Source organism: Hippocampus bargibanti, linkage group LG01 (assembly GCF_051943395.1).
Source record: "Hippocampus bargibanti isolate YZ-2025 linkage group LG01, ASM5194339v1, whole genome shotgun sequence".
Classification (NCBI taxonomy): domain Eukaryota; kingdom Metazoa; phylum Chordata; class Actinopteri; order Syngnathiformes; family Syngnathidae; genus Hippocampus; species Hippocampus bargibanti.
In genome coordinates, this window is record NC_142734.1 from 3,947,757 (window position 1) to 3,970,794 (window position 23,038).

At 39.5% G+C, this 23,038-nt stretch overlaps 1 protein-coding gene across 3 annotated transcripts in view; it reads left to right on the forward strand.

Annotated features, from left to right (window-relative positions):
- Window positions 1-23,038, forward strand: part of opn7b (opsin 7, group member b) — a 60,561-nt gene that overhangs the window by 31,177 nt on the left and 6,346 nt on the right. For all 3 annotated transcript variants that reach the window (XM_088990893.1, XM_088990877.1, XM_088990886.1), the window contains 4 exons: window positions 7,654-7,741; window positions 9,458-9,620; window positions 10,876-11,003; window positions 21,437-21,771. In XM_088990893.1, coding sequence (XP_088847019.1) covers window positions 7,654-7,741; window positions 9,458-9,620; window positions 10,876-11,003; window positions 21,437-21,771 — 714 coding nt within the window. The remainder of the gene's footprint in view (window positions 1-7,653; window positions 7,742-9,457; window positions 9,621-10,875; window positions 11,004-21,436; window positions 21,772-23,038) is intronic.

Below are 23,038 nucleotides of genomic sequence, written 5' to 3' on the forward strand. Positions count from 1 at the left end.
ATATCGATATAACCGGGACTATCGATATATCCGACCCTGTTTGCATGTAATTTTCTCGGTGCGTGCATAGAAATAGTATCGATATAACCGGGACTATCGATATATCCGATATCGATATAACGAGACTTTACTGTAATACTGAGCCACAACATGTCTTGCAATAACTGTCAGCAGCCACCGACGCCATCCCCCCCACCTCACGTAGAAGTGTTACACAACACCAGCCTCTACTGTAGTGCCTTATAATGTGGTTGTGGTTTGAACCCTATGGATGCAGGCTTAGCCACTTAATGCTTGCTTTTGAGCCCTATCTGTCGGCCTGACTCTGGAGGGAGGCCTTGGTTAAAAATAATAATAAGAGGGGTTAGTCACACCTGGGCAAAGGAAACATGAATGGGGTCTCTAAGCCTTTGATTGGAGCGTGACTCCAAAATGCTCTTGAACCCCTTGCCTTATTTTAGACTGTCGGAATTCCTAAAAGACCTGCTAATTGAGAACGAAGAGTTTGAGGTGAATGGTGGAAGTGAAAATACTAATCATGCATAAAGACACATGCATGCAGACAGTGCAGCTAATGGTCACATATTCAGGAATGTACTTCTATGCCTTTTATGTTCTTTCAATATTCGAGACAAGACTCTTTAGTATTCAGTGCATTTCAAGAACTGTAACGTCCTTTCTTTGCTTCAGTTGAATTCTAAAAGATGTGTCAATCTAAATCAGCACAGAGAGTAAAAGAAAGTGCAAGAACATTTTTCATTAACTCTGAAGTGATGCCATGGAAACAAAGATTTTGCTACTCACTTATAACTGTAAAGATGGGGTTTTAAACTTGTGGCCCGACCCCCTGCAAGATCGTATTTAGCAACCCCTTCCCTTCATATCAATGTGTAACATTAGTGCAATTTCCATTTTTTCCCATTTCCATTCCGGGGTTGTTTGTATGCGCGTGTGTGTGTGTGTGTGTGTGTGTGTGTGTGTGTGTGTGTGTGTTTGTATGACATGTCTTGTGAGGACCACCAACATTTTCTACCAATGTAGTGAGGACATTTTTGACAAGTGAGGACCTTTTGGCCGTCCCTCACACGTTTTTCATCCTAAAGGCTTCTAGAGGGTCTATATATGCATCTTTTAAAGTTTCAGGGAGGTCCTCACAAATTCACCCAAAATGATTTTTTGGTGTGTATTTTCATTTGACTTGGATACACACATTTTTTTACTCACTGGGAGTGTTTATTTGTGTGTGTGCATGGTTAATGAGAGGAAAAAGTTCATACCACAAAAAGTAAAACAATATTTTAACCAAATTCACCACAGGGTTGAGGACTTTGAATGTACCCATTTAGAAACCTCACTCCTGCTGTTATTTCAGTTTCGAGTCCACTTTTTATTTCTTTGTTTTTAAAGACGTTGAAGTGGGAAATGGGGTGACATTTAGTGTTCAGATGTAGTTCTCTAAACTTAGCAACGGTGGTCCTCACTCCTTATTTGGAGTTATCCGGACCTCACAAAACCATTGAAACAGGAATGCGTGTGTGTTTGCATATGTGTGTGTGTGCGTGCAAGTGTGTGTGTGTGTGTGTGTGTGTGTGTGTGTGTGTGTGTGTGTGTGTGTGTGTGTGTGTGTGTGTGTGTGTGTGTGTGTGTGTGTGTGTGTGTGTGTGTTTTAATCACTTTTGGACTACTATTGTCACATTTCGGTTTGCGGCCAACAGGTGGTACTGTAGGGCCCTGCCTGCAGCTGCACAGGTGTGGGTTGTTTTAATTAGTGGCAGTTAAAAGGACTCCCGGCACAACTATTCAGTGTTGGGTCATTGTTTGTTTCACCCTGTCAGTTTTTTTTTGCATCTTGTCACGTTTTACTCATGGTTTTGTTTGCTACTTTGGACCTTTCTGTTCTGATGACTTTGTTGTTTGAGAATTTGTTCCTGCTCACTTTATTCAAGACAATTTGTCAAATACACCTTGCTCCTTCATCCTGCCTGCTTTTTTGGGGTCCACCACCACCACCAGTTTGCAAATCATGACACACGTGGAGTTTATGGAGCCGATACCAGTTCACCTTGGGCGAAAGGCGCTCTATACCCTGAACTTGTTGAAAGTAAATCGCAGGGCCCAAATAGAGAAACAATCAATCACTCCTTCGCCCACTACGTCACTGTTTGGAAACAATCCCACGCTGCCTCCACACAAATCCACACAAATCAAGTGTACCGCTACAATATTGGCAACTTAGGCGAACTTGTTGGGTGTCGGTTGTCCTTTGAAGCGCTATATAAATCAATATGTATTGGATTTTATTATATCAACCATGCAACTTTTCAAATAATATTGACAAAATTGCCATAATACAACAAATAAAACGTCCTGGTATTAATACAGCGAGCACTTGCTCGATGATGCATTTCCAAGGATCAAGTGATGAGACACCTTTTCGGTATATGTACTAGTTGCCAGTGATAACACTTGACATTGAATACTATGGAGCGAGTGCACATAGTATGCAGCTCCAGTATATGGAGGTCTTTTGGTGAAACATAATCTCAAAGTGATGAATGATAGATATCCTATTCCCTAGTTTTCGTCAAGCCTTTCTTCAAAACATGCTGTGAAGAGAAAGATTGGTGAGAAGAGCCAATTAAAAAAAAAAAAAAAACAGGAGACCGACCACATGTTTACTTGTTGGGCACAGAAACACCCAGACATGACTTGAATGCTCAGACATAGGCGCGGTGGTCGAGAAATCAGACATTGTTTCTCAACTAGACATGCGAAGGACTATAATGATCAACTAAGAGGTGAAAACTCGCTTTGAATACGAGACATTATGACAGAGATGTTCTCTCAAACATTTTTTTTATACAACGGCAATATTTTACAACTTGCGCAAAATGAGAAGAGTAGTCCTGACGGTGATGTATGCAGTGATGGGATATTGATGAATTATAATACACTCAAGATGAACAACATAAGAAAAAAAAAACAGTTGATATGCGTAATATGTACCCATGATATTGCACATTGAAAATCATCTTTGAACCGATTGTGAGGCATAGAAATGGATAATAGCATAAACAGTGTATATAATGTGGATGCTAATATGCTGAATATTGTATTACGTCTGGTATTATTGCACAATGCCCAAAAGCATTTCTCGCACAGGGAGCAAGATCGTGTTATCAAAATGAATAGTGCAGCATTTCCAATATAATTCAAAGGGTTGTTTCTAGCACTGAAGCTAAGTAAGTCTTTTTGGAAAAAGCTCCCCCTACTCGATCATCACAAATTCATATCGAAAGTAGTAATAATGATGGAGAGGCCCTTGTCAAACTCGCTGTTCACCAAGCTTGAAATTTGACTCATCATCGCCATATTTGCAGGATCAAAAGGAAGTTGAAGACCCTTTGCATGAATGTGCCATTTACAAATTTTGACAGCCACTGGCGCAACTTTGGAACTCCATGGCGCCAGCACCGGTGCACGTTAATACGATTAGTGCATATTGCTACATGATCTGCTACACATATGACATATTTCTGTTAAAATAGCTAAAGAAACACATTTAGTTCAACAGCAATTGAAAACGGTTCGTTTTCCTGCATAGGTTTTAACTTTAGTCGTGATGCACTGAAAACCTCCGAAAGAGATAATCGAATACAGTGGGACCTTGGCTTACGAACTTAATTGGTGCCCAGACAGAGTGTGTAAGGTGAAAAGTGTGTATCCCAAAAATTAATTTCCCATAGGAAACCATTAAAATGTGAATAATCCGTTTTTTCTAAGCCTTAAAACTACACAAAATATACAGTGTTTTATATATAATAAATGTGCTATAGTCTCAGTCGTACAGAAATAAACAGTACTGTACAATAAAGTCATTTTATTTACCTTTGTGATGGTTGTTAATTGCTTGATGGAATGGAGTTCCTCAGCATTAAACACTTGATGAGGAACTTCTTCTTTCACCATCTTAAGGTATGATCTCTTGTAGGTGCTTTCTCTGTGATAATTGTATGTCGTTCTTCATCAATTGTGATCCGTTTAGCTGAGTTGATATCTTTCAGATTTGTTGTTTTTTTTGTTTCAAGCTCTGTCATCTCCCTTTCATGCGTGTGTTTTCTCACTCTCTCTCTCTGTCTGCCTGTCTCTTTAATGTTTAACCCCCCTTGGAATTAGCCATCATATCAAAACATGTTAGCCACATCTATTGGTGAAAATAAATTATTCGGACTGTGACGGTGAGAAAAAAAAATCAATTATTGACAGGTCACAGAGTAAAGAATGAATGCATTTGTCAGGCTAAGTGATTGTTTTTTAGAAAAAGGGGTGAGCAGTTGTTGGTTTGTGATGGAGAAAACGCTCAAGGCTGTCTGCTGTAGTTTTTTTTATTTAAATAAATAATCAGTCATGTCCTATTTACATAATCTTACTGTTGTACAGAGCTCCAAGTGCATCTCTCTGTGCTCTTGGAGATACAGCCTTTGCCAATTACTTTTGTTATTGCATTTTGCTTGCTTTGTGTTTTTAGCTCACAAAAGACCCCATACACCCCTTTATTCTACTCTTTTATCTTTCATATTAGGCCAATGATATGGAGAGAAAATACGAACCAACAGACCTCTTAAAAAGATGACGGGACTGCCGATTTGGAGTATAATGCTTGATCAAGCTCACAGAAAACGGGACCTTGTTCATTCTTGGACAAATTGTTGATGAATCTAACAAGATTTAAAGATTTGAAATTGCAAGCCTGCAAATTATGTAACAGTAAAAACCAACCGGATTGTAAAAGTGTATGTGTGTTGCGTATGCGGGTTTTGTTTATGTGGCGCACACTTCTTATGCAATCATCTTACAGTATATTGCACACAAACAGGGAAAATTCAGTCCCGGGATTTTCTCATGCCTCAAAATATACAAAAAGAATTTTACAGCGATGACAATATCACCCATGGCTAGTTGGAGTCCAGAACTAATGTCATTAACTGTCATCGTAAATGTAATGAGCTTTTAATATATTCCCACGGTTGCTTGACATGAAATCGATGTTCCAAAAGCACTTCATGTTGATAAATGACAGACAGGCGACTTATTAGTATTTTGCGCACCTCAACAGATTCTGGTTCAATTGTTCTATCAAACGTATGCATTGATCAGCAATGTGAAGGTTTTTTCTTTCATACCATCAGTATGAGGATTTCATTTTCTCTTTTCTGTCTTTTTTTTAATCTCCCTCTGCATTCTTAGCATCTTAAAAGACAGGCACAATTTAAACAAAGAATAAAAATCATCTTTATTGGTCAATTATGTAAAACACACAAGGAATTTGTCTCCGGTAGAACACGCTTCTTCTGCCCTAACCATATGTTCGATATGAGAGCATACCTGATTCAACTGACTATACCCTTCACTGCTCACAGGAGACACATTGTAATAGACAACCTCTGTATTCATGCTCACAATCACGCCGGTGGTCACGCTGGGAGTGTGAGGGCCCCACCCCCTTCCACCTTCTCTGGAGTCGCACTCCATGTTGTCCGAGGGGACCCCCCAAGCATTGGTGAGAGGGATGAGCAAAATGAGCCTCTCTTGTATACGGTGAAGTAGGCACACTAATCTTTGCCATCCTCCCTTCAATCATGCTCCACCGACAGGTTCGGTCATGGGATATTGCACGTTTCTCATGTGTCCACCCACATTTGTTCCAGCCTGCCATTCTTTTATAGTAATAGTCTCCACCCACCGTCCTTGACCTTGTTGTCCTTCTCCGCTGTGTTTCTCCCATCGATAATGTTGTATACCAGAGAATTTTGATTTGTCACAGAGGTGCCTTGCAATCATTCATTACTACAACATTTTCCGAGTAAGAAGGGGGATGAGTTCATCAGCTTACCGACTGGGAATCTTTCATTTGTTTTCACACTGTCAAATTGCTTTACGACTTAAAGGACAACTGACACCTCCGGACAAGTTATTAATTATTTATAATTATATTATAATTTGTAAAATCACTTCAAATGACTTCTACTGAGCGTATTTTACAAAGGTTCCACCGCATATAGCTATATTTTACGTTTTAAGACTGGCGCTCAATATTCAGGAAGTCTTGTTTTCGAGTTAGTGACGATTCCTAACGTGACGTCACGTCAGGAACGCCCCTGACAGAGAAAGCGACACACAATGCATTTTGGGTACTTTGTTTGGTCTGAAAACTTCATGTTGATCCGTGTTGATGGCAAAATTAGAAGGAAAACACATAAATAACGCGATGGTGAATTGTTGTGTGTTGCACCAAGACTACTATTTGATACTAGTTGACACAAATTCCCAGCAGACAAATCAGCCCATTTCCAACGGAGCTTGGACGCTATCTAAAGAATTCTGCAGCCCTCTGCCATACTATTTATTGAGAGTACATGCAAATTTAAGTGATACATTAGTAAAACAGTTTTCTTGATTATAATACCACACCCCTGGGCGTTTTAAGTGCGAACGGCTGTAAGCAGTACAACATTGTCTCTTCCATGAACTGATACATTTGTAACCTAATGAGCTCTTCCTGTGAAGGCGTTTCAAGTCGTAAATTGCTTCGATGATAAAGGAGTTTCCCAAGTCCTCTGTTGACATCAGATTGACCCCAGGTTGTCTGTGCTTCAATTGTGTATTTGAGTCACACATGTTGACGAAGCATATAAGAGCATGAAACATTTAAATATGATAACTTCTTATTCTGTCTAATCTCTATCAGTTACTCATCATGTCATGAAGAAAATCGGATCGGTCATGAACGAGTGCAGTATCAGTGTCTTTCTTCCTCAAAAAAGTTGTTTGCTCTTTCACATTGCCAGGGGTTGAAAAAAAATACAGTGAGACCTCAACTTACAAACACCTTATCTTACAAACTTTTCGTCTTAAGAACCTCTAATTTATGAAAATGAAACCTTATAATAAGCACTATTTTCATAATACACACCCACCACGGCTGGCGGAGTGATCTTCGGCGAAAGCACACGACCGAACAGCGCTCCAGCCGGCGCTACTTTGCACACCCCCTCTCATTGAATGCACACGTCGATCGCCTACTTGGAGCTTTTTGCTGATCATTTTACTATGATGGGACCGAAAAAAAACCCCACCACAGGCTCGTGTTCAGCCCAGGAAGACACAAAATAAAATCACCGTCGCTGAGAAGAAGGAGATAATTGAAAAACACGAACGAGGCGTGCGTTTGTGTGATTTAGTGGCCTAGCATGGCTATGCTAAGTCAACTATTGCTCCCATTCTCCGGAACACAGAAACTTTATTTTACAGCACAGTTTATTTCTTTAATTATAGTAATGTGCCTCTCTTTGTGACTTTATGATACAATGCAGTGTATTTCTTTCATTACAATACAAAAGCACATTTATAATACATAGAATAAGGTACGTTGTGTGTAGTTTTAAGGCTTATTTAGTTAAAAACTATATTTTATGGAAACCCGGGAACGGATTATTCCCATTTTAATGGTTTCCTATGGGAATTTGTTTTTTGAGATACACACTTTTCGCCTTACACACTCTGTCTGGGAACCAATTAAGTTCGTAAGTTGAGGTCTCACTGTAGTTGAAATATTCATCCTTCATTATGTCTGTGTTCCCATTTTTCTTTCAGATGGGAAATGCCTCCGAAATGTATCTGTTTGTGTCCAGAATATCAAAAGAAAATGACTTCCTCATGGGGACGCTGTATACAATTTTCGGTAAGGCTTTTTGCTCTTTTATTTGATACTGTGTCCGGGCCACAAGGAAATAAAAGGAAATTGCTGTGAACTGCCGCACTCTTCCTACTTTTCTCATTAATTCAGAATGAAGATACAAAAAATTACAAAAAAAATGGCTTTTACAAGATCAAATTGCATCTTTTGTCAAAAAAAAATATAAATAAAAATAAAATAACAAAAAATATATTTGTTATATCGTTTTTTTTTTTTGTCGTTTTTGACTACAAGATGGCGCCGCGAAAGTGGCTGCCTTTACAGCATGTCCTGTATTTTGTTTTTTTTTACTTCTTCCTTTTCTTTCCTCTTACGTTCATCACATTGCTGCTGTGAAATGTAAATTTCTCCACTGCAAGGCTGATATAGTCTAATCCAATCCAATAAATCCACATTTTCTACATTTGAATTACACAACATTGCTTGATGGTTTCAAGTGAATTTCAGTCAAATATCGTCAACACTGTGGCCCTTTAGCAACAATGCCAAAGCTGGAACGATCATTAGACTTCTTGTCCAGCACACCAGCTGCCACCAACACCTCCACTCATAGTGCACATTTGAAATTACAGTAAAGTCTCGTTATATCGATCGTCAAGGGAGTCCGAAAAAATATCGATATAACCGGGACTATCGATATAACCGACCATGTTTGCATGTAATTTTCTCCGTGCGTGCATAGAAATAGTACCGATATAACCGGGACTATCGATATATCCGATATCGATATAACGAGACTTTACTGTACTTGTAGAGAGTAGAGTTTTTTATGCATAACAAAAAGTAATGACTGCTGGCCAATAATTTAGTAATTACGTGCGTGGCAGCAACTTCAGTCATGGTTTATTTATATATTTATTAGATTAACTGTTTGTTAATCCCTCCCTATTTTCAAATCCCACCTCAAACCCTATTTGTTTAGATGTTTAGTTCAATCTGCTATTATTATTTATCATTTTACATCTGGTTTTATTGTTGTGTGCTTTGTTTTTATTGTAAAGTGTCCTTGGGTGTTCTGAAAGGCGCTTGAAATTAAATGTATTATTATTATTATTATTATTATTATTTTTATTATTACTTTAAATTCTCGTTATATCGATATTCAAGGGAGTCCGAAAAAATATCGATATAACCGGGACTATCGATATATCCGACCCTGTTTGCATGTAATTTTCTCCGTGCGTGCATAGAAATAGTATCGATATAACCGGGACTATCGATATATCCGATATCGATATAACGAGACTTTACTGTATTATTATTATTATTATTATTATTATTATTATTATTATTATTATTATTATTATTATTATTATTATGTGTCAATTTTTCTTCGCAGAAGGTATCTGTGACTATTTCTTGATTAATTTATCTCGCTATCTAGCTGGCTATCTCGCTAGCTAGCTATTTGCTATCTATTTGCTATATAGCTCCCTGGCTGGCTATCTAGCTAGCTATATATTAGCCATATAGCTATCTAGCTGGCTGGCTAGCTATTAGCTATCTATTTGCTAGCTAACTAGCTTTCTATCTATTTGAGTTACTTCCGTGTTGAATGAACGCTGGTGCATGTGGCTGCCACTGCTCACCCACAAACTCAAATCCATTTTTTTTTTTCACCGTGGCTCGAATCATCCTTCATGGAAAACTGTTGAACCGCAGGAGAATGAAGATCAAATATTGTATGATTCTGCCTGGCAGGTGTGCTGTCTGTACTGGGAAACGGGATCTTGCTGTTTGTGGCCTATAGAAAAAAGGCCTCCTTGAAGCCAGCAGAGTATTTTGTGGTCAACTTGGCCATCAGTGACCTGATGATGACCATTTCCCTCTTCCCTCTTGCTGTCGCATCAGCCTACACTCATCGGTAAGACTCCTTTCATCGACTGTTTCACAAAACTAATGTCCTATTGTATTGTCAAAGGTGACTTTCTGTGAATTGGAGCAATATATCAACTTACTGGAGCAGGAAAGCTTACGATAATTTGACATTTATTCAGATTGTTGACTTTCTAACTGAGCGTGCTAAAACAAATGGCAATGGAAAATGGAAACCATATTAACTCATTCACTGGCATTCACACATTTATTCGGGAATTGAAAATATGACATAGATCGCCATTCTTGAATTTGTTCGGGTTTTGGTTTTTCTTGTTTGGGTGCCGATAAAGCGCTGGCCATGGCCTCTGGCAATGTTTTTTTTTTTTTCCACAAGGGGTCATGATTTCCCTTTTTTCCATGTTGGTGATTTGTTCCAGCTTCAGCTGTTGTTAAATCGCTATATAAACCAATATGTACAGTATGCGTTGCATTGTATTTTGGACACCCGCCCTCATTTCAAGCTCATATAACTCCAGACTCACAAAATTTAGGAATTAACTGTTTTTTTTCTGATACAAGAGAGTTTTCTCACGCTGTATTGAAAGTTTATATCCTGTAGTCCTAAAACTCAATATTCTGTGGGTCCGGGAATTTGAGTGACAATGACAAAAGCCCTGGCCCCACCCTATATTCCTCTCTGTCCGTATACTAGCTTATGGAAGGGCAACATGCGTGTGACTGCAAATGTTAGACGCGGGCGTGACCTCCGAGTGATTTCTCATTATGCTAAAATGCTGAGAAAATAAATTTCCAAAACATTCCACTCATTTTGTTAATGCCAGAAGTCATTTGAAGCCATTTTACAAATTATGGACACAACTTGTCCGGAGACGTCGGTTGTTCTTTAAGTGTTTTTTTTTTTGTTGTTGTTTTTTTTTTTGGACCAATTGGGCTGCACAAAATTGACATTGAGTCGAAGTGATGAACAAATTGTCCGATGAGTATTCCCAGACTCGAATCATACAAACGCATGCACGTGTGACCTTTCAACAGAAGTCAATTTGAGGCCTTTTGGACAACATTTGTGGAAATTAAGCATGATAAATGTGCATTTCATTGACCTTTTGGATAAAATATGATGTTTCCTATTTTGCCAAGCGCACACTTAGTAATCAGTTCAAATAGATTGGGAATATGGTGGTTGAATTGTTTACGAACATCAATCATGGATTTTAGGTACGAATCTAACCCCTACTGCTAAGATACCTTTTATGTTGTTTTTGTTTCTTCTCCACATCCAGATGGCAGTATAATAAAAGCACCTGCATCATTTACGCTTTCTGTGGCGTTTTGTTTGGCCTGTGCAGTCTGACTAACCTAACGGTGCTTTCTTCTGTCTGCTGGCTCAAGGTCTGCTGCCCAAATTATGGTAAGGTGACTCAACACATTTTTGCTTGAAAGATGTCTCTTTTTTTTTATTTTTAAAATGATTCCAAAAGTTGACACGTGAACACCCCAACAGATGGAGCTTGAAGTAGGGTTGGTCAATAAGGTGGCATAGTTGACAAATCTTTATTGGTATAGTATGAATGACAAATTGTATTTGTCAGAGTACTGTAATTGTTTCAAATGAGACAACAAACGTTTTACCTGAATTTGTATTTCTAGTCTTTTTAATGTAACTCATTCATTGCCATTCACGAATTTATTCGGAAATGGAAAATTTTCTGTGTAGCTCTCTCTCTTGTTTCTATTTATAATTGTATTTTATCTATTGCATTTTATTTGTGATTGTATTTTATTTATTATTCCTCTCAGTCCGTATATCTACAATTTTTCTCCGCATTTATTTGTTTTGTTTTCGCAGAGATATCTTCTGTTCCACAACTCGGTTTCACTCATTCACGAGTGACATTTGACTTCCTTTCACCAATCAAATTGAGCCAGACAGTCACATGACAAAAGCTTAAAGGACAACCGACGTCACTTTTTTTTCTTAACTGACATCAGAAAAACATTTTAACACCAATAAAAATGACTTAAAGTGTCCAAAATCTGCCAAAAATTGAGTTGCGAATTGGGCATTTTCAGAAAGTTCAGTAGTTCTGAAGAGGAAAGCATACATGTTTGCAATCGATTAAATAATTTATTCCGTGCCATTTTGAGGCAACATTGAGGGGAAATGTCTCACCGAAAAAGAGGCACAAAATGGCGACCTCCTGTGACCACCTCCGTTTCCACAGGCTGATAAATTCTTTATATGGAGCTTGGACGCCCTCTTCTGGCGGCTTTTGGCTGCAACACGAGGTCCCCAGACCAAACAAGTACAGCAAAATACATTGACATGATGGAAGGACTGCTACAATGCGTTATTTGTTTGGTCAGGGGCGTTCCTTTAGTGACGTCACGTACGGACTCGTCACCAACTCAAAAACAAGACTTCTTGAATATTCAGCGCGAGTCTTAAAATGTAAAATATAGCTATATGCGGTGGAATCTTATTAAAATACGCTCAGTAGAAGTCATTTGAAGCCATTTTACAAATTATGGACACAACTTGTCCGGAGACGTCGGTTGTCCTTTAAATATGAGCACAACACACTAGTCACAATGTTCTAAGTGACTTTTATGTGAAGTATGAAAAAAAGAGTCGTTTTACCCCAGTGACTGTTGACATTTCAAAAAAAAAAAAAAAACACTCAGAGCTTTTGTAGCATACAAATGGCTGTCTCACTCAGCGTTTGCAAAGTGAATGCTCTGCAGAATAATGTAAGAGCCAGAGGTCAGCCCCAGCATATAAACACAAGATGCAATTTGTCCGCGCTATTCCTCGTATGCTAAGCATTTAAGATAATGTTGTAAACTGGCAAAACTCATCTTCTTTAGGACTAATAAAGCAGATGTCAGCATTGCCGATAAGTGTGTGTGACTCGGAATTGGATAAAATGAAATTAGATGACAAACAATTAGAATCACAGTGTTATATAATTAATCAGCTCTTAATTAGCTGATGGTGCAGTTGCATGCGCATTAAAACTGAATTGAAAACGAACGTATTTTCCGGTGTATGGAATATTGAGTTATAGGCCTACATAAATATTCAAAACAGTTAGAAACCTTAGACTCTCTTCTTTCATCAGAAAAAAAATGTTTATTCCTAAATGATATGGGTCCGGAGTTATATGATCTTGAAATGAAGGCAGCTGTCCAAAATACAATGTCATACATACGTGCAAAACAACAGTTGAAGCTGGAACAAAGCGCTAAGAAGAAAAAAAGGGAATGCTGCCCGCTTGTGGAGAAGAAAAACCATTGCCAGAGGCCATGGCCAGCGCTTTATCAGCACCCAAGCATGAAAAAAACTGAACTAGAACAAATTCGGAAATGGCGTTCTACGTCATATTTTCAATTCCTGAATCAATTCATGAATGGCAGTGAATGAGTTAATGGCTCTCACAGATGTTGCGCCCCTATAATCTATTAGCTATCTGGCTATCTATTAGCCAGATAGCTATCAAGCTATCTAGCTAGCTATATATTAGCTATCAACTAGCTAGCTCGCTTTCTATTAATTTGAGTTATTCTGGGTTGAGTGAACGCTGGCGCGTGTGGCTGAAAAACGTATCATGTGACTGTAAAGTGACCTTGAGAGCTTTATTATTATTATTATTATTATTATTATTATTATTATTATTATTATTATAAGGCGCACGCCCAATGAATGGTATCTTTTAAAAACTTTTTCCACATATAAGGTATACCGGACTATAAGACGAACCTTCAATGAATGAAGAGAGTTTGAGAGACCTGTTGTGGCTCAATATTACTTCACATATAAGTTACACCTGCATATAAGGGGCTGGGTCATCTTTCGAAGAAAATTCAGCCTTCTGGGTGTGCCTTATACAACGGGAAAAAAATATATACAGTAAAGTCTCGTTATATCGATATTCAAGGGAGTCCGAAAAAATATCGATATAACCGGGACTATCGATATATCCGACCCTGTTTGCATGTAATATTCTCCGTGCGTGCATAGAAATAGTATCGATATAACCGGGACTATCGATATATCCGATATCGATATAACGAGACTTTACTGTATATATATAAGAGAACCTTGATTCGTCTCACAATGGAAACATTCCCAAAGTGCATCTTGAGCCACAGCAGAAGAATGTGGGAAAACTCATCCAACAGATTCAGGCTTTGTAGTCCATTTTTGCATTCTGTTGCAGTGAGTTTTGAAAAGTTTGTGCATCTGCCTCAAACTAGATTCTGGGGTCTCTTGCAGCTTCTGTCGTGTTCTTGAAGTCAAGGCCACGTTTAAGGTGGTCTCTTTTTGAAACGTGTCCGCTCCCTCCCCCTCTCCAGAAAAAAAAAAACACATGTATAATGCAGAACAAGCAACTCCAGACACTACAAGACTTACAAATAAAACAGCCTGAAATGTAGATGAGTACAAGCAATTATGCCCTTATGACTAACCCATCAAGAACCGTGTACAAATGTTGCTTTGCAACATCCGCGTAGCAAAGCTGCTCTTTTGTTCCAACGTGATTTTATGCACTTAACAAACAGCTCTGTTTCTACCAACCGAATGCTGAGTCGCAAAACAGGGTCAGACCCATAATTAAGTTCTACCCCATTCAAATACAGTAAAGTCTTGTTATATCGATATCGGATATATCGATAGTCCCGGTTATATCGATACTATTTCTATGCACGCACGGAGAAAATTACATGCAAACAGGGTCGGATATATCGATAGTCCTGGTTATATCGATATTTTTTCGGACTCCCTTGAATATCGATATAACGAGACTTTACTGTATACCGTGAAGAATTTTGCGCTCACTGTCAGTGGTTATGTTGTCATACATGTCGGTATTAAAGATGGAAGGCCATACAGTGATACCTAGGCTTACGAACGCCTTGGCTAACGAACTTTTTTTGTACGAACGTTAAATTCACGAGAAATTAATCTCGGCATATGAACTATTTTTCCGGATACACACAGAGCGCCACAATGAGTGATGTGTCGTTTGCGAACAAGCCTGTTCTCTGAAATGACCTGTCACTGAACATTCGGAGTGCCCCCACGCTGCCCATCTTTAAAACCACCGTCTCAAAACTTACTTGTATTTGTTGGCATTTGACTCAGCATGATTCATACTTGATCTTAGTTTTACTCCCTGGTACTTTGTAGTATCATAATGACTGTTTTATTTCCTGTATATGATAGTTGTCAATGTTAAGGGCTTTGTTACAGCTTCAGCTGTGGTTAAATCAATATGTATTGTATTGTAATACTTTGTTTGGTCACCTGACATCAGTGACATGTTGGTCACAAGCAATCAGGTTGTTAGTGAAGAACGAGATCTAGATTATGATACATTTTTTTTATTTCTATGGTCTTTTTCTTGTATAGCTGATTGTAATTAGTCAAGGTGTGTTGGGGCGACTTCATTTCCAAGTTAGGTGGAAAATGGAGCAGAGAGACAAACAGCACAGTGAGCACACAAACTGCAATGACGGCGAGACATGAACGGTTGGACGCATGGCAACACACTGAAAGACTACACAGCAGACAAGGTGAAAAAAGACGCATTGAAAAACAAATTAAAATTTGGATTTCAGATTCAAAATGTTGGATTTCAGTCAACAAGTGGGCATATTCTAAATCATGGGAAAATGCCTTGCTTCAGTGAAGCTCCAGCAAAACCTCTTTGTACTAATCTCATCAGTCACATCAATGCTCATCCTCAAAGTGTTTGTAGCAACGTATTGACCAAGTGATCCATGAGTAAAGCTAGATAAAAGGAGATTTCTAATGGCTTTACTGTGGCCCGCATTTAAAATCTTCAGATGCTCCAAAGTTCATCTGAAGTCAAGGAGTCCATTTGCAGATTAAATCCATTCCAATGTGTCTTACTTGATGCCATGACCATTTGTCAGACATGTTTGTTCGGACACTGTGAACAAAGACTTGAAGAAAGGAAGATGTCTTCTTCTTATTCGACTGACACCCATCGTCTACAGCCATCTGCCAAGCTATTTATTGAGAGTATATGCACATTTCAGTGATCCATCAGTAAAACACAGTCTTCTTGATTTGAATACCACACCCCTGGACGTCCCATGGTACAAGCACCAACATCCATAAACCAACAGAACATAGACATTTTAAAGGCGCTGATAAATGAAATGTATTAATATTATTTTAATGGGTTGTCTTTCGATGAACTTATAGATTTGTAACCTGGCTAATGAGCTCTTCCTGTGAAAGGGTTACCAAGTCCGAAATTCCGCCCAAGGCCAGATCCTCTACTTGAGGATGACAGTTCAACAGGCTGTGTCTTTTCACCTCAGATTGACCCCAGATTTTCTGTGCTTCCATTGTGAGCCTTGTGTTCAGCCAACTAAGACTGAACTTTTAAATATGATAACTTCGATTATGTCTATTCTGTATCACCATTATACATGACAATAAGTTTCAGTTGATTTTCCATTTGAAGGAATGACACAACTACTGTACTCCAGCGCAGGTTCGATAGCTTATTTTATGTTGCACACCAATGACTTGACTCACCTTGATCATCCAGTATTACCTTGCCGCGAGCCACCATAGCATTTATAATGCTGATGATAAAATGTAATAACGGTTAAGGGGGGGGTAGAGAAAGAACACCCCCTACCCCATTCAAAGCTGATGACTTCGTTTCTCAAAGCGTGAAAAGTTGCCTGATGCTAGTTCTGTTCTTGTTCATAGATACTTAATGACGAACAGAATAGCTGTCATTGAAACACATGTTTCCATTAGATCTCATCGGCAGCCGCCCCCTGACTGTTGATGGACTTGTGAGCGCTGGATCGAAGTCCATAAATAAAAAGATTTAAAAGGGATAAGTCAGAGGCCTCCCGGTTTGGTAGACTCATCCCACCACGTGTTTCCTTTCAGAGGTTCAAATGAAAACAGGGAAATGGAAATAGCCGAAACAAAAGAGGAGTTTGCAGCTTACTGACAACATGATCAATACAGAATTTCTCTTGTGATGTTAAGTGCATTTGGTTGGGAAAGTATACGTCAGCCTACTTATAATCGAAAGAAAACTCAATTTGAGATAAGCTTAAGATATACTTGATGCTGTATTAAGTGTATGTCACCCAATTTACTGAATAAAGCAAAGTAAAAAATACATTGTTGAGCAATAAAAACACAAGACAATCAAGCAAAGTAAAGTAAAGTAAAGTAATATAAAATAAAATAAAAATTTTTTTTTTGCATTTTTGTTTTAGGGGGTGCGGTGAGATTTACCAAATGTAAAGTCAAGACATTGGATCAATGGGGAACACTGCGATAGGGCGTCATTATATGAGTGTTCTATCAAGACTTCACAATGAGAAAAGAAATTACATTAAAAAAGTAAAAAAGTAAATTCTTGTTTCCAATGTCTGCATGTTTGAGGATGTCGTTTTTTTCTAGCTGAAGCCAGCGCTCTGTGTAAAACAAGCTCAGGTTGAAATTTTAATGTGCTGCCGCTGAGATGATTTAATCAGTGAAAGGATGCTTCACATCAGATGAAAGATATGCATCGGAACAAGCAAATGTGCACTCACTGTCACACACACACATACACAGAATGACACACACTCCATAACATGACAGTGCATTGTACGCCGCAGGGCTTAACCAGCTGCCTCCATCCTCACTTTGGACCATAAGATGTTCTGACATGCAGCTGAAAAAGCTTCGTCTTGTTGCAGATAAGGCTCATAACGTTCCCTGCTGCAGTGATGCTACAATCGCCAGAATCAATTAGTCATTTTCTGTGGGTGAGAGCCTTTCCGGTATTTCTTATGGATCATTTCACACCCATGACTGTAACCACGGTAATTGGAATGGAAGTGCATCAAAACTACACAACGAGGCACAGTTTAATGAAGCTTGGGGCCTGGGGGTGTACAAAGCCAATGTTTTTTTGTTGTTGTTATTCATGCATTAGTCTGGGGATAACAAAATTTTTAATTATCAAACAGGATGACATTCAGAATTACTGTCATCACACGTGTCCGGTTTCCACCCGCATTACAAAAATGTGCATGGCAAGCTGATTGAACACTCTAAATTATCCCTAGGTGACAGTATGCCCCATAACCCTTGAGGTGAGGATAAAGCAGTTCCAAAAATGGATGGATGGATGGATGGATGGATGGATGGATGGATGGATGGATGGATGGATGGATGGATGAAGGGACTGATTTGGGTGGATGGATGGGTTGATGGATGGGTGGATGGATGGATGGATGGTTAGATTTGGATTGGGTGAATGGTTGGATGGATGGATGAATGGTTGTTTGGATGGAATTTGGTGGATGGATGGATGGATTGTGTGAGTAGATGGATGGGAGGGTGGATAGGGTGAGTGGATGATGAATGAATGAATGAATGAATGAATGAATGAATGAATGAATGAATGGATGGATGGATGGATGGATGGATGGATGGATGGATGGGTTGGGTGAGTTGACGAATTCATGATTGGGTAAATGGATTGGGTGAGTGGATGGATAAATGGATGGGTGAATGGATTGGGTAAGTGGATGTATGGGTGAGTGGATTGGGTGTGTGAATGGATAAATGGATGGATGGATGGATGGATGGATGGATGGATGGATGGATGGATGGATGGATGGAATGGTTGGAATTGGATGAATGAATGGATTGATGGTTGGATGGAATGGGTAAGTGGATGGATGGATTGATTGGGTGAGTGGATGGATGGATGGATGGATGGGTGGGTGGGTGGTTGGATTGGGTGAGGGAATTGATGGATTGGATCAGTGGATGGATAAATGCATGGATGGATTGGGTGAGTGGATGGATGGATGGATGGGTGGGTGGATGGATGGATGGATGGTTAGATTTGGATTGGGTGAATGGTTGGATGGATGGATGAATGGTTGTTTGGATGGAATTTGGTGGATGGATGGATGGATTGTGTGAGTAGATGGATGGGAGGGTGGACAGGGTGAGTGGATAATGAATGAATGAATGAATGAATGAATGAATGAATGGATGGATGGATGGATGGATGGATGGATGGATGGATGGGTTGGGTGAGTTGACGAATTCATGATTGGGTAAATGGATTGGGTGAGTGGATGGATAAATGGATGGGTGAATGGATTGGGTAAGTGGATGTATGGGTGAGTGGATTGGGTGTGTGAATGGATAAATGGATGGATGGATGGATGGATGGATGGATGGATGGATGGATGGATGGATGGAATGGTTGGAATTGGATGAATGAATGGATTGATGGTTGGATGGAATGGGTAAGTGGATGGATGGATTGATTGGGTGAGTGGATGGATGGATGGATGGATGGGTGGGTGGGTGGTTGGATTGGGTGAGGGAATTGATGGATTGGATCAGTGGATGGATAAATGCATGGATGGATGGGTGGATGGATGGATTGGGTGAGTGGATGGATGGATGGATGGGTGGGTGGATTGGGTGAGGGAATTGATGGATTGGATCAGTGGATGGAAAAATGCATGGATGGATGGGTGAGTGTATGGATGGATCGATTAATTATAGGTAGTCTGTGTTGTTACAATGTTTTAATTATCTTCAATGTGAGTCATAAATGGACACCACACAGTTGTGACATATTCTCTCCTTTCACGCCGATGGGTGACTTTGGATTGCTAAGTGATAATGTGATCACTCAAGTGCGTGAACATACAATAAACACTGTAATGTATTGAGTCGCAAACAGTTTTCAGGCTACATTTTTTTCATAACAGTCTTCTGTGGAGATTACATAAAAACCACTGCACTAAGATTAAGAAATTAAATGAATAATGTGTTTTATTTGTAAGAGCATTAATTTCAGTACTGCCCCAGTGCATCATTCTTACAGCCTCACAACCTGCTAACCATTTATGTTCTGGAGCGGCAGAAATGTATCCCACAGAGTCACCACGGGCCTTCCTGCACCCTGCAGAGAGGTGCAAGATATGAGCTTACTCGTGAGATAACAGGTTCCCGCTATTCTTCTCATGCGGTAAAAAGGCAGGAGACTCCTTTGCTGTGTCTACTGTTTATTCAAATTGATGGCACGCCTGATTCAGCCTGTGGCTCACACTACACGACAGACATTGGAGCATCTCCTTGCCTCCGGTTATATTCCAACAGTGGTTTGTGTTCACCATATTTCAATAGCCTCAAGAGTGTTGAGTTGATCTGCAAATTGTGGCATACGTGGAAGATGTATTTTTGGTCTGCATGCAGAGCTACTCGCTGTGTGGTTACAATCTGCAGTGGTAGACATGCAGCAAATAGCTCTCAATTGCACCGGATAAAAAGTGAGTGAGATTATACTCATGTTGGATGCCAAATTGTGTCACATTTTACACCCACTCCCAATAAACAAAGAAAGAAACAAGTGAACAGGGTTAACAAGTTACAAGAAAAACAGAAATGGTGAAAAGCAGTAGACGTGCTTTATCTTCCGAGTTCAATACTACATTGCATATGCTTGCAGCATTTATCTCGCTTAATGTATTGACAAACATCTGAATTCACTTTCCAGGGTCTTTGAGTTTTTATAATGATACAGTCAAGTCTCGTTATATCGATATCGGATATATCGATAGTCCCGGTTATATCGATACTATTTCTATGCACGCACGGAGAAAATTACATGCAAACAGGGTCGGATATATCGATAGTCCCGGTTATATCGATATTTTTTCGGACTCCCTTGAATATCGATATAACGAGACTTTACTGTAATAGTAAAAATGTTTGTAACAGTGGTGGGCCGTGGATTTCATCGCTAGGCCTTCAGTAGTGCTACCTCTGAATCCTCCAGACTGAAAAAAGTGTGGTGTGATTTAGTCCACTAGAGGGTACCGTTAGCCAGGAAATAACTGACCGAACTTTCCTAATGATGTCCATGTCTTAAAAAGTCCATTTTGAAAATGTCTTTAACAGTAAATCTCCCACCAAATAGATTTATTCTCCTCCTTCAGCCATTGTGGGTTGACAAAACTGCTATTAAATCAACACAATGTATTTGTTAATGTAGCTCGCTACCGATACAGTGTGCTAGGTGGAGCCAGTATGCTCTTGTCATAAGTGACTTGTGATCAAAGCAGTTTTTGCAAACTATGATTGGCTAGTGATTAGCCAATCACGGTTTGCGAAAACTGATGTTGACCAGCCCCTTCAAGGCTGAAATATGATTGGTTAAATGCTGAAATATGTAAACAGACGTCTGTAAGCAGCACAACAGGGGAAAAGCAATTAAAGGAAGATGAAAGACAATTTGGAATTATTTAATCAGAATTTATGGACAAAATAGAATTAACATCAGTCTGTGATTTTAAGGCCAATAGAGAGAGCTTTGCAGGCCTTGACAGTCCGCCACTGGTTTGTTATAAGTTCTTTGATTTATTTTGTTGTTGTTGACTTTTGTGAAATGGGGTTTCTATGCATTATGTCCATGTTTTCTCCAAGCTCATGTTCCCGTGAAAACTTTTAATTACTAATGAATAGATTAGTGATGCACAATCAAATTAAAAATGATATACTTTCCAGACATTGTGTATTTACTCCCTGTAGCTAATTTTTCTATGAAAACATATCACTTGATGGTTTGATGAACTTTAAATGACAAGTTTGTTATGACGTCCACCCCACATCCTGTCATACTTCATACAAGCACATACTGTTTCCCATGCAATACGTCTGTGAGAACACAGCTGATGCAAGACCGGGCGCCAAGCTATGTTCATCTGACCGTGAGACTTGTTTTTTTCAATCAGCCTTTCTGTTATGTTTGTCCTCAGGCAACAAGTTCTCCTACTGCCACGCCTGCCTGCTAGTCGCCGGGGTCTGGTGCTACGCTGCCGTGTTTGCCGTAGGGCCGCTGTTGGGGTGGGGAGAGTACGGGCCCGAGCCGTACGGTACGGCATGCTGCATCGACTGGCACGTGCCTAGCCAGAATTCTTTGGCTATGAGCTACATCGTCTGCCTCTTCTTCTTCTGCTACATTGTTCCCTGCACGGTCATCTTTCTGTCCTACGTGTTCATCCTGTTGACAGTCCGCGGCTCCCGCCAGGCAGTGCAGCAGCACATGTCCCCTCAGAACAAGATCACCAATGCGCATGCACTTATTATTAAGGTACGGTTCCAGCACTCATTATGCAATGCGTCCTTACACTGAACTTGCACTACTCATAAAACGTTTGGGATACAGTGATACCTCGGTTTACGAACCCATTGGCTTACAAACTTTTCAGTTTATGAACGTTAAATTTATGAATATTTTACCTTGGAATACGAACTTTACCTTGGCATATGAACTTTTTTTCGTACACGGAGCTGCTTCAATGAGTGATGTGCCTTTCGCAAACGAGCCCGTTCTTCTAACAACAAAATGGCAGCCGAGGCAGCCGACTGTTTTTGTCCTCTATTCCCCGCCCCCAGTCTTAAAGCCACGTGATTGGTCAAGAACGCAGAAGTGAGGGGAGGTGGTTTAAACAGGCAGACGACAGTGAGAGAGTCTCAACTTTAATAGTTCAAAGGCAGAGTGTAGACTGCAATGTTAAAATATACCATCAATCAGACTCCACAAACAACCCGCACAAGTCATCTTTACACTTGATGCAAAAAGCTATCAACCCAGCTAAACAGAACACAGTTTATGGGGAACTGGATAAAATTATCACAGAGAAATCACCTACAAAGGATCATTCCTCAAGATGATGAAAGAAGCCTATGTTCCTCATCAAGTGTTTAATGCTGAGGAATGCGGCCACTCCATTCCATCAAGCCATCAACAACCATCACAAAGGTAAATAAAACGACTTTATTATACAGTAGTTTACTTCTTCAATTATAATACCATAGCACATTTATTATACTTTTTTTCTACTTTTGTACTTTCATTTCTTTCATAACTTTGCTGCTGTGAAATGTAAATGTCTCCACTACGAGACTAATAAAGGCAAATCCAATCCAATCCAAATCCAATCCAATACATAAAATAAGGTATATTTTGTGTAGTTTTAAGGCTTAGAAAATTAGAAAGTAGAAAATTATGTTTTATGGGGACCTGGGAACGGATTATTCTCATTTTAATGGTTTCCTATGGGGAATTAATTTTTGGGATACACACTTTTCACCTTACACACTCTGTCTGGGAACCAATTAAATTCATAAGCCACCGTATTTTGAAAATTGAAGTTCTCTTTTGATAGGAGTGCGCAAAAGCAAGGTAACTTGAACCAGATGGAGAACATTATTCAATTGGCAGCCTTCACGCGCACTGGTGCACCGGTTATGTGCACCGCAGATTGTAACCTTTACAGGTGAAATAAATCACAAGCTCTCTAATTCTTTTAATGCCGACAGATTGATATATTTCAACCAGTTGACAGCTGGTGTCG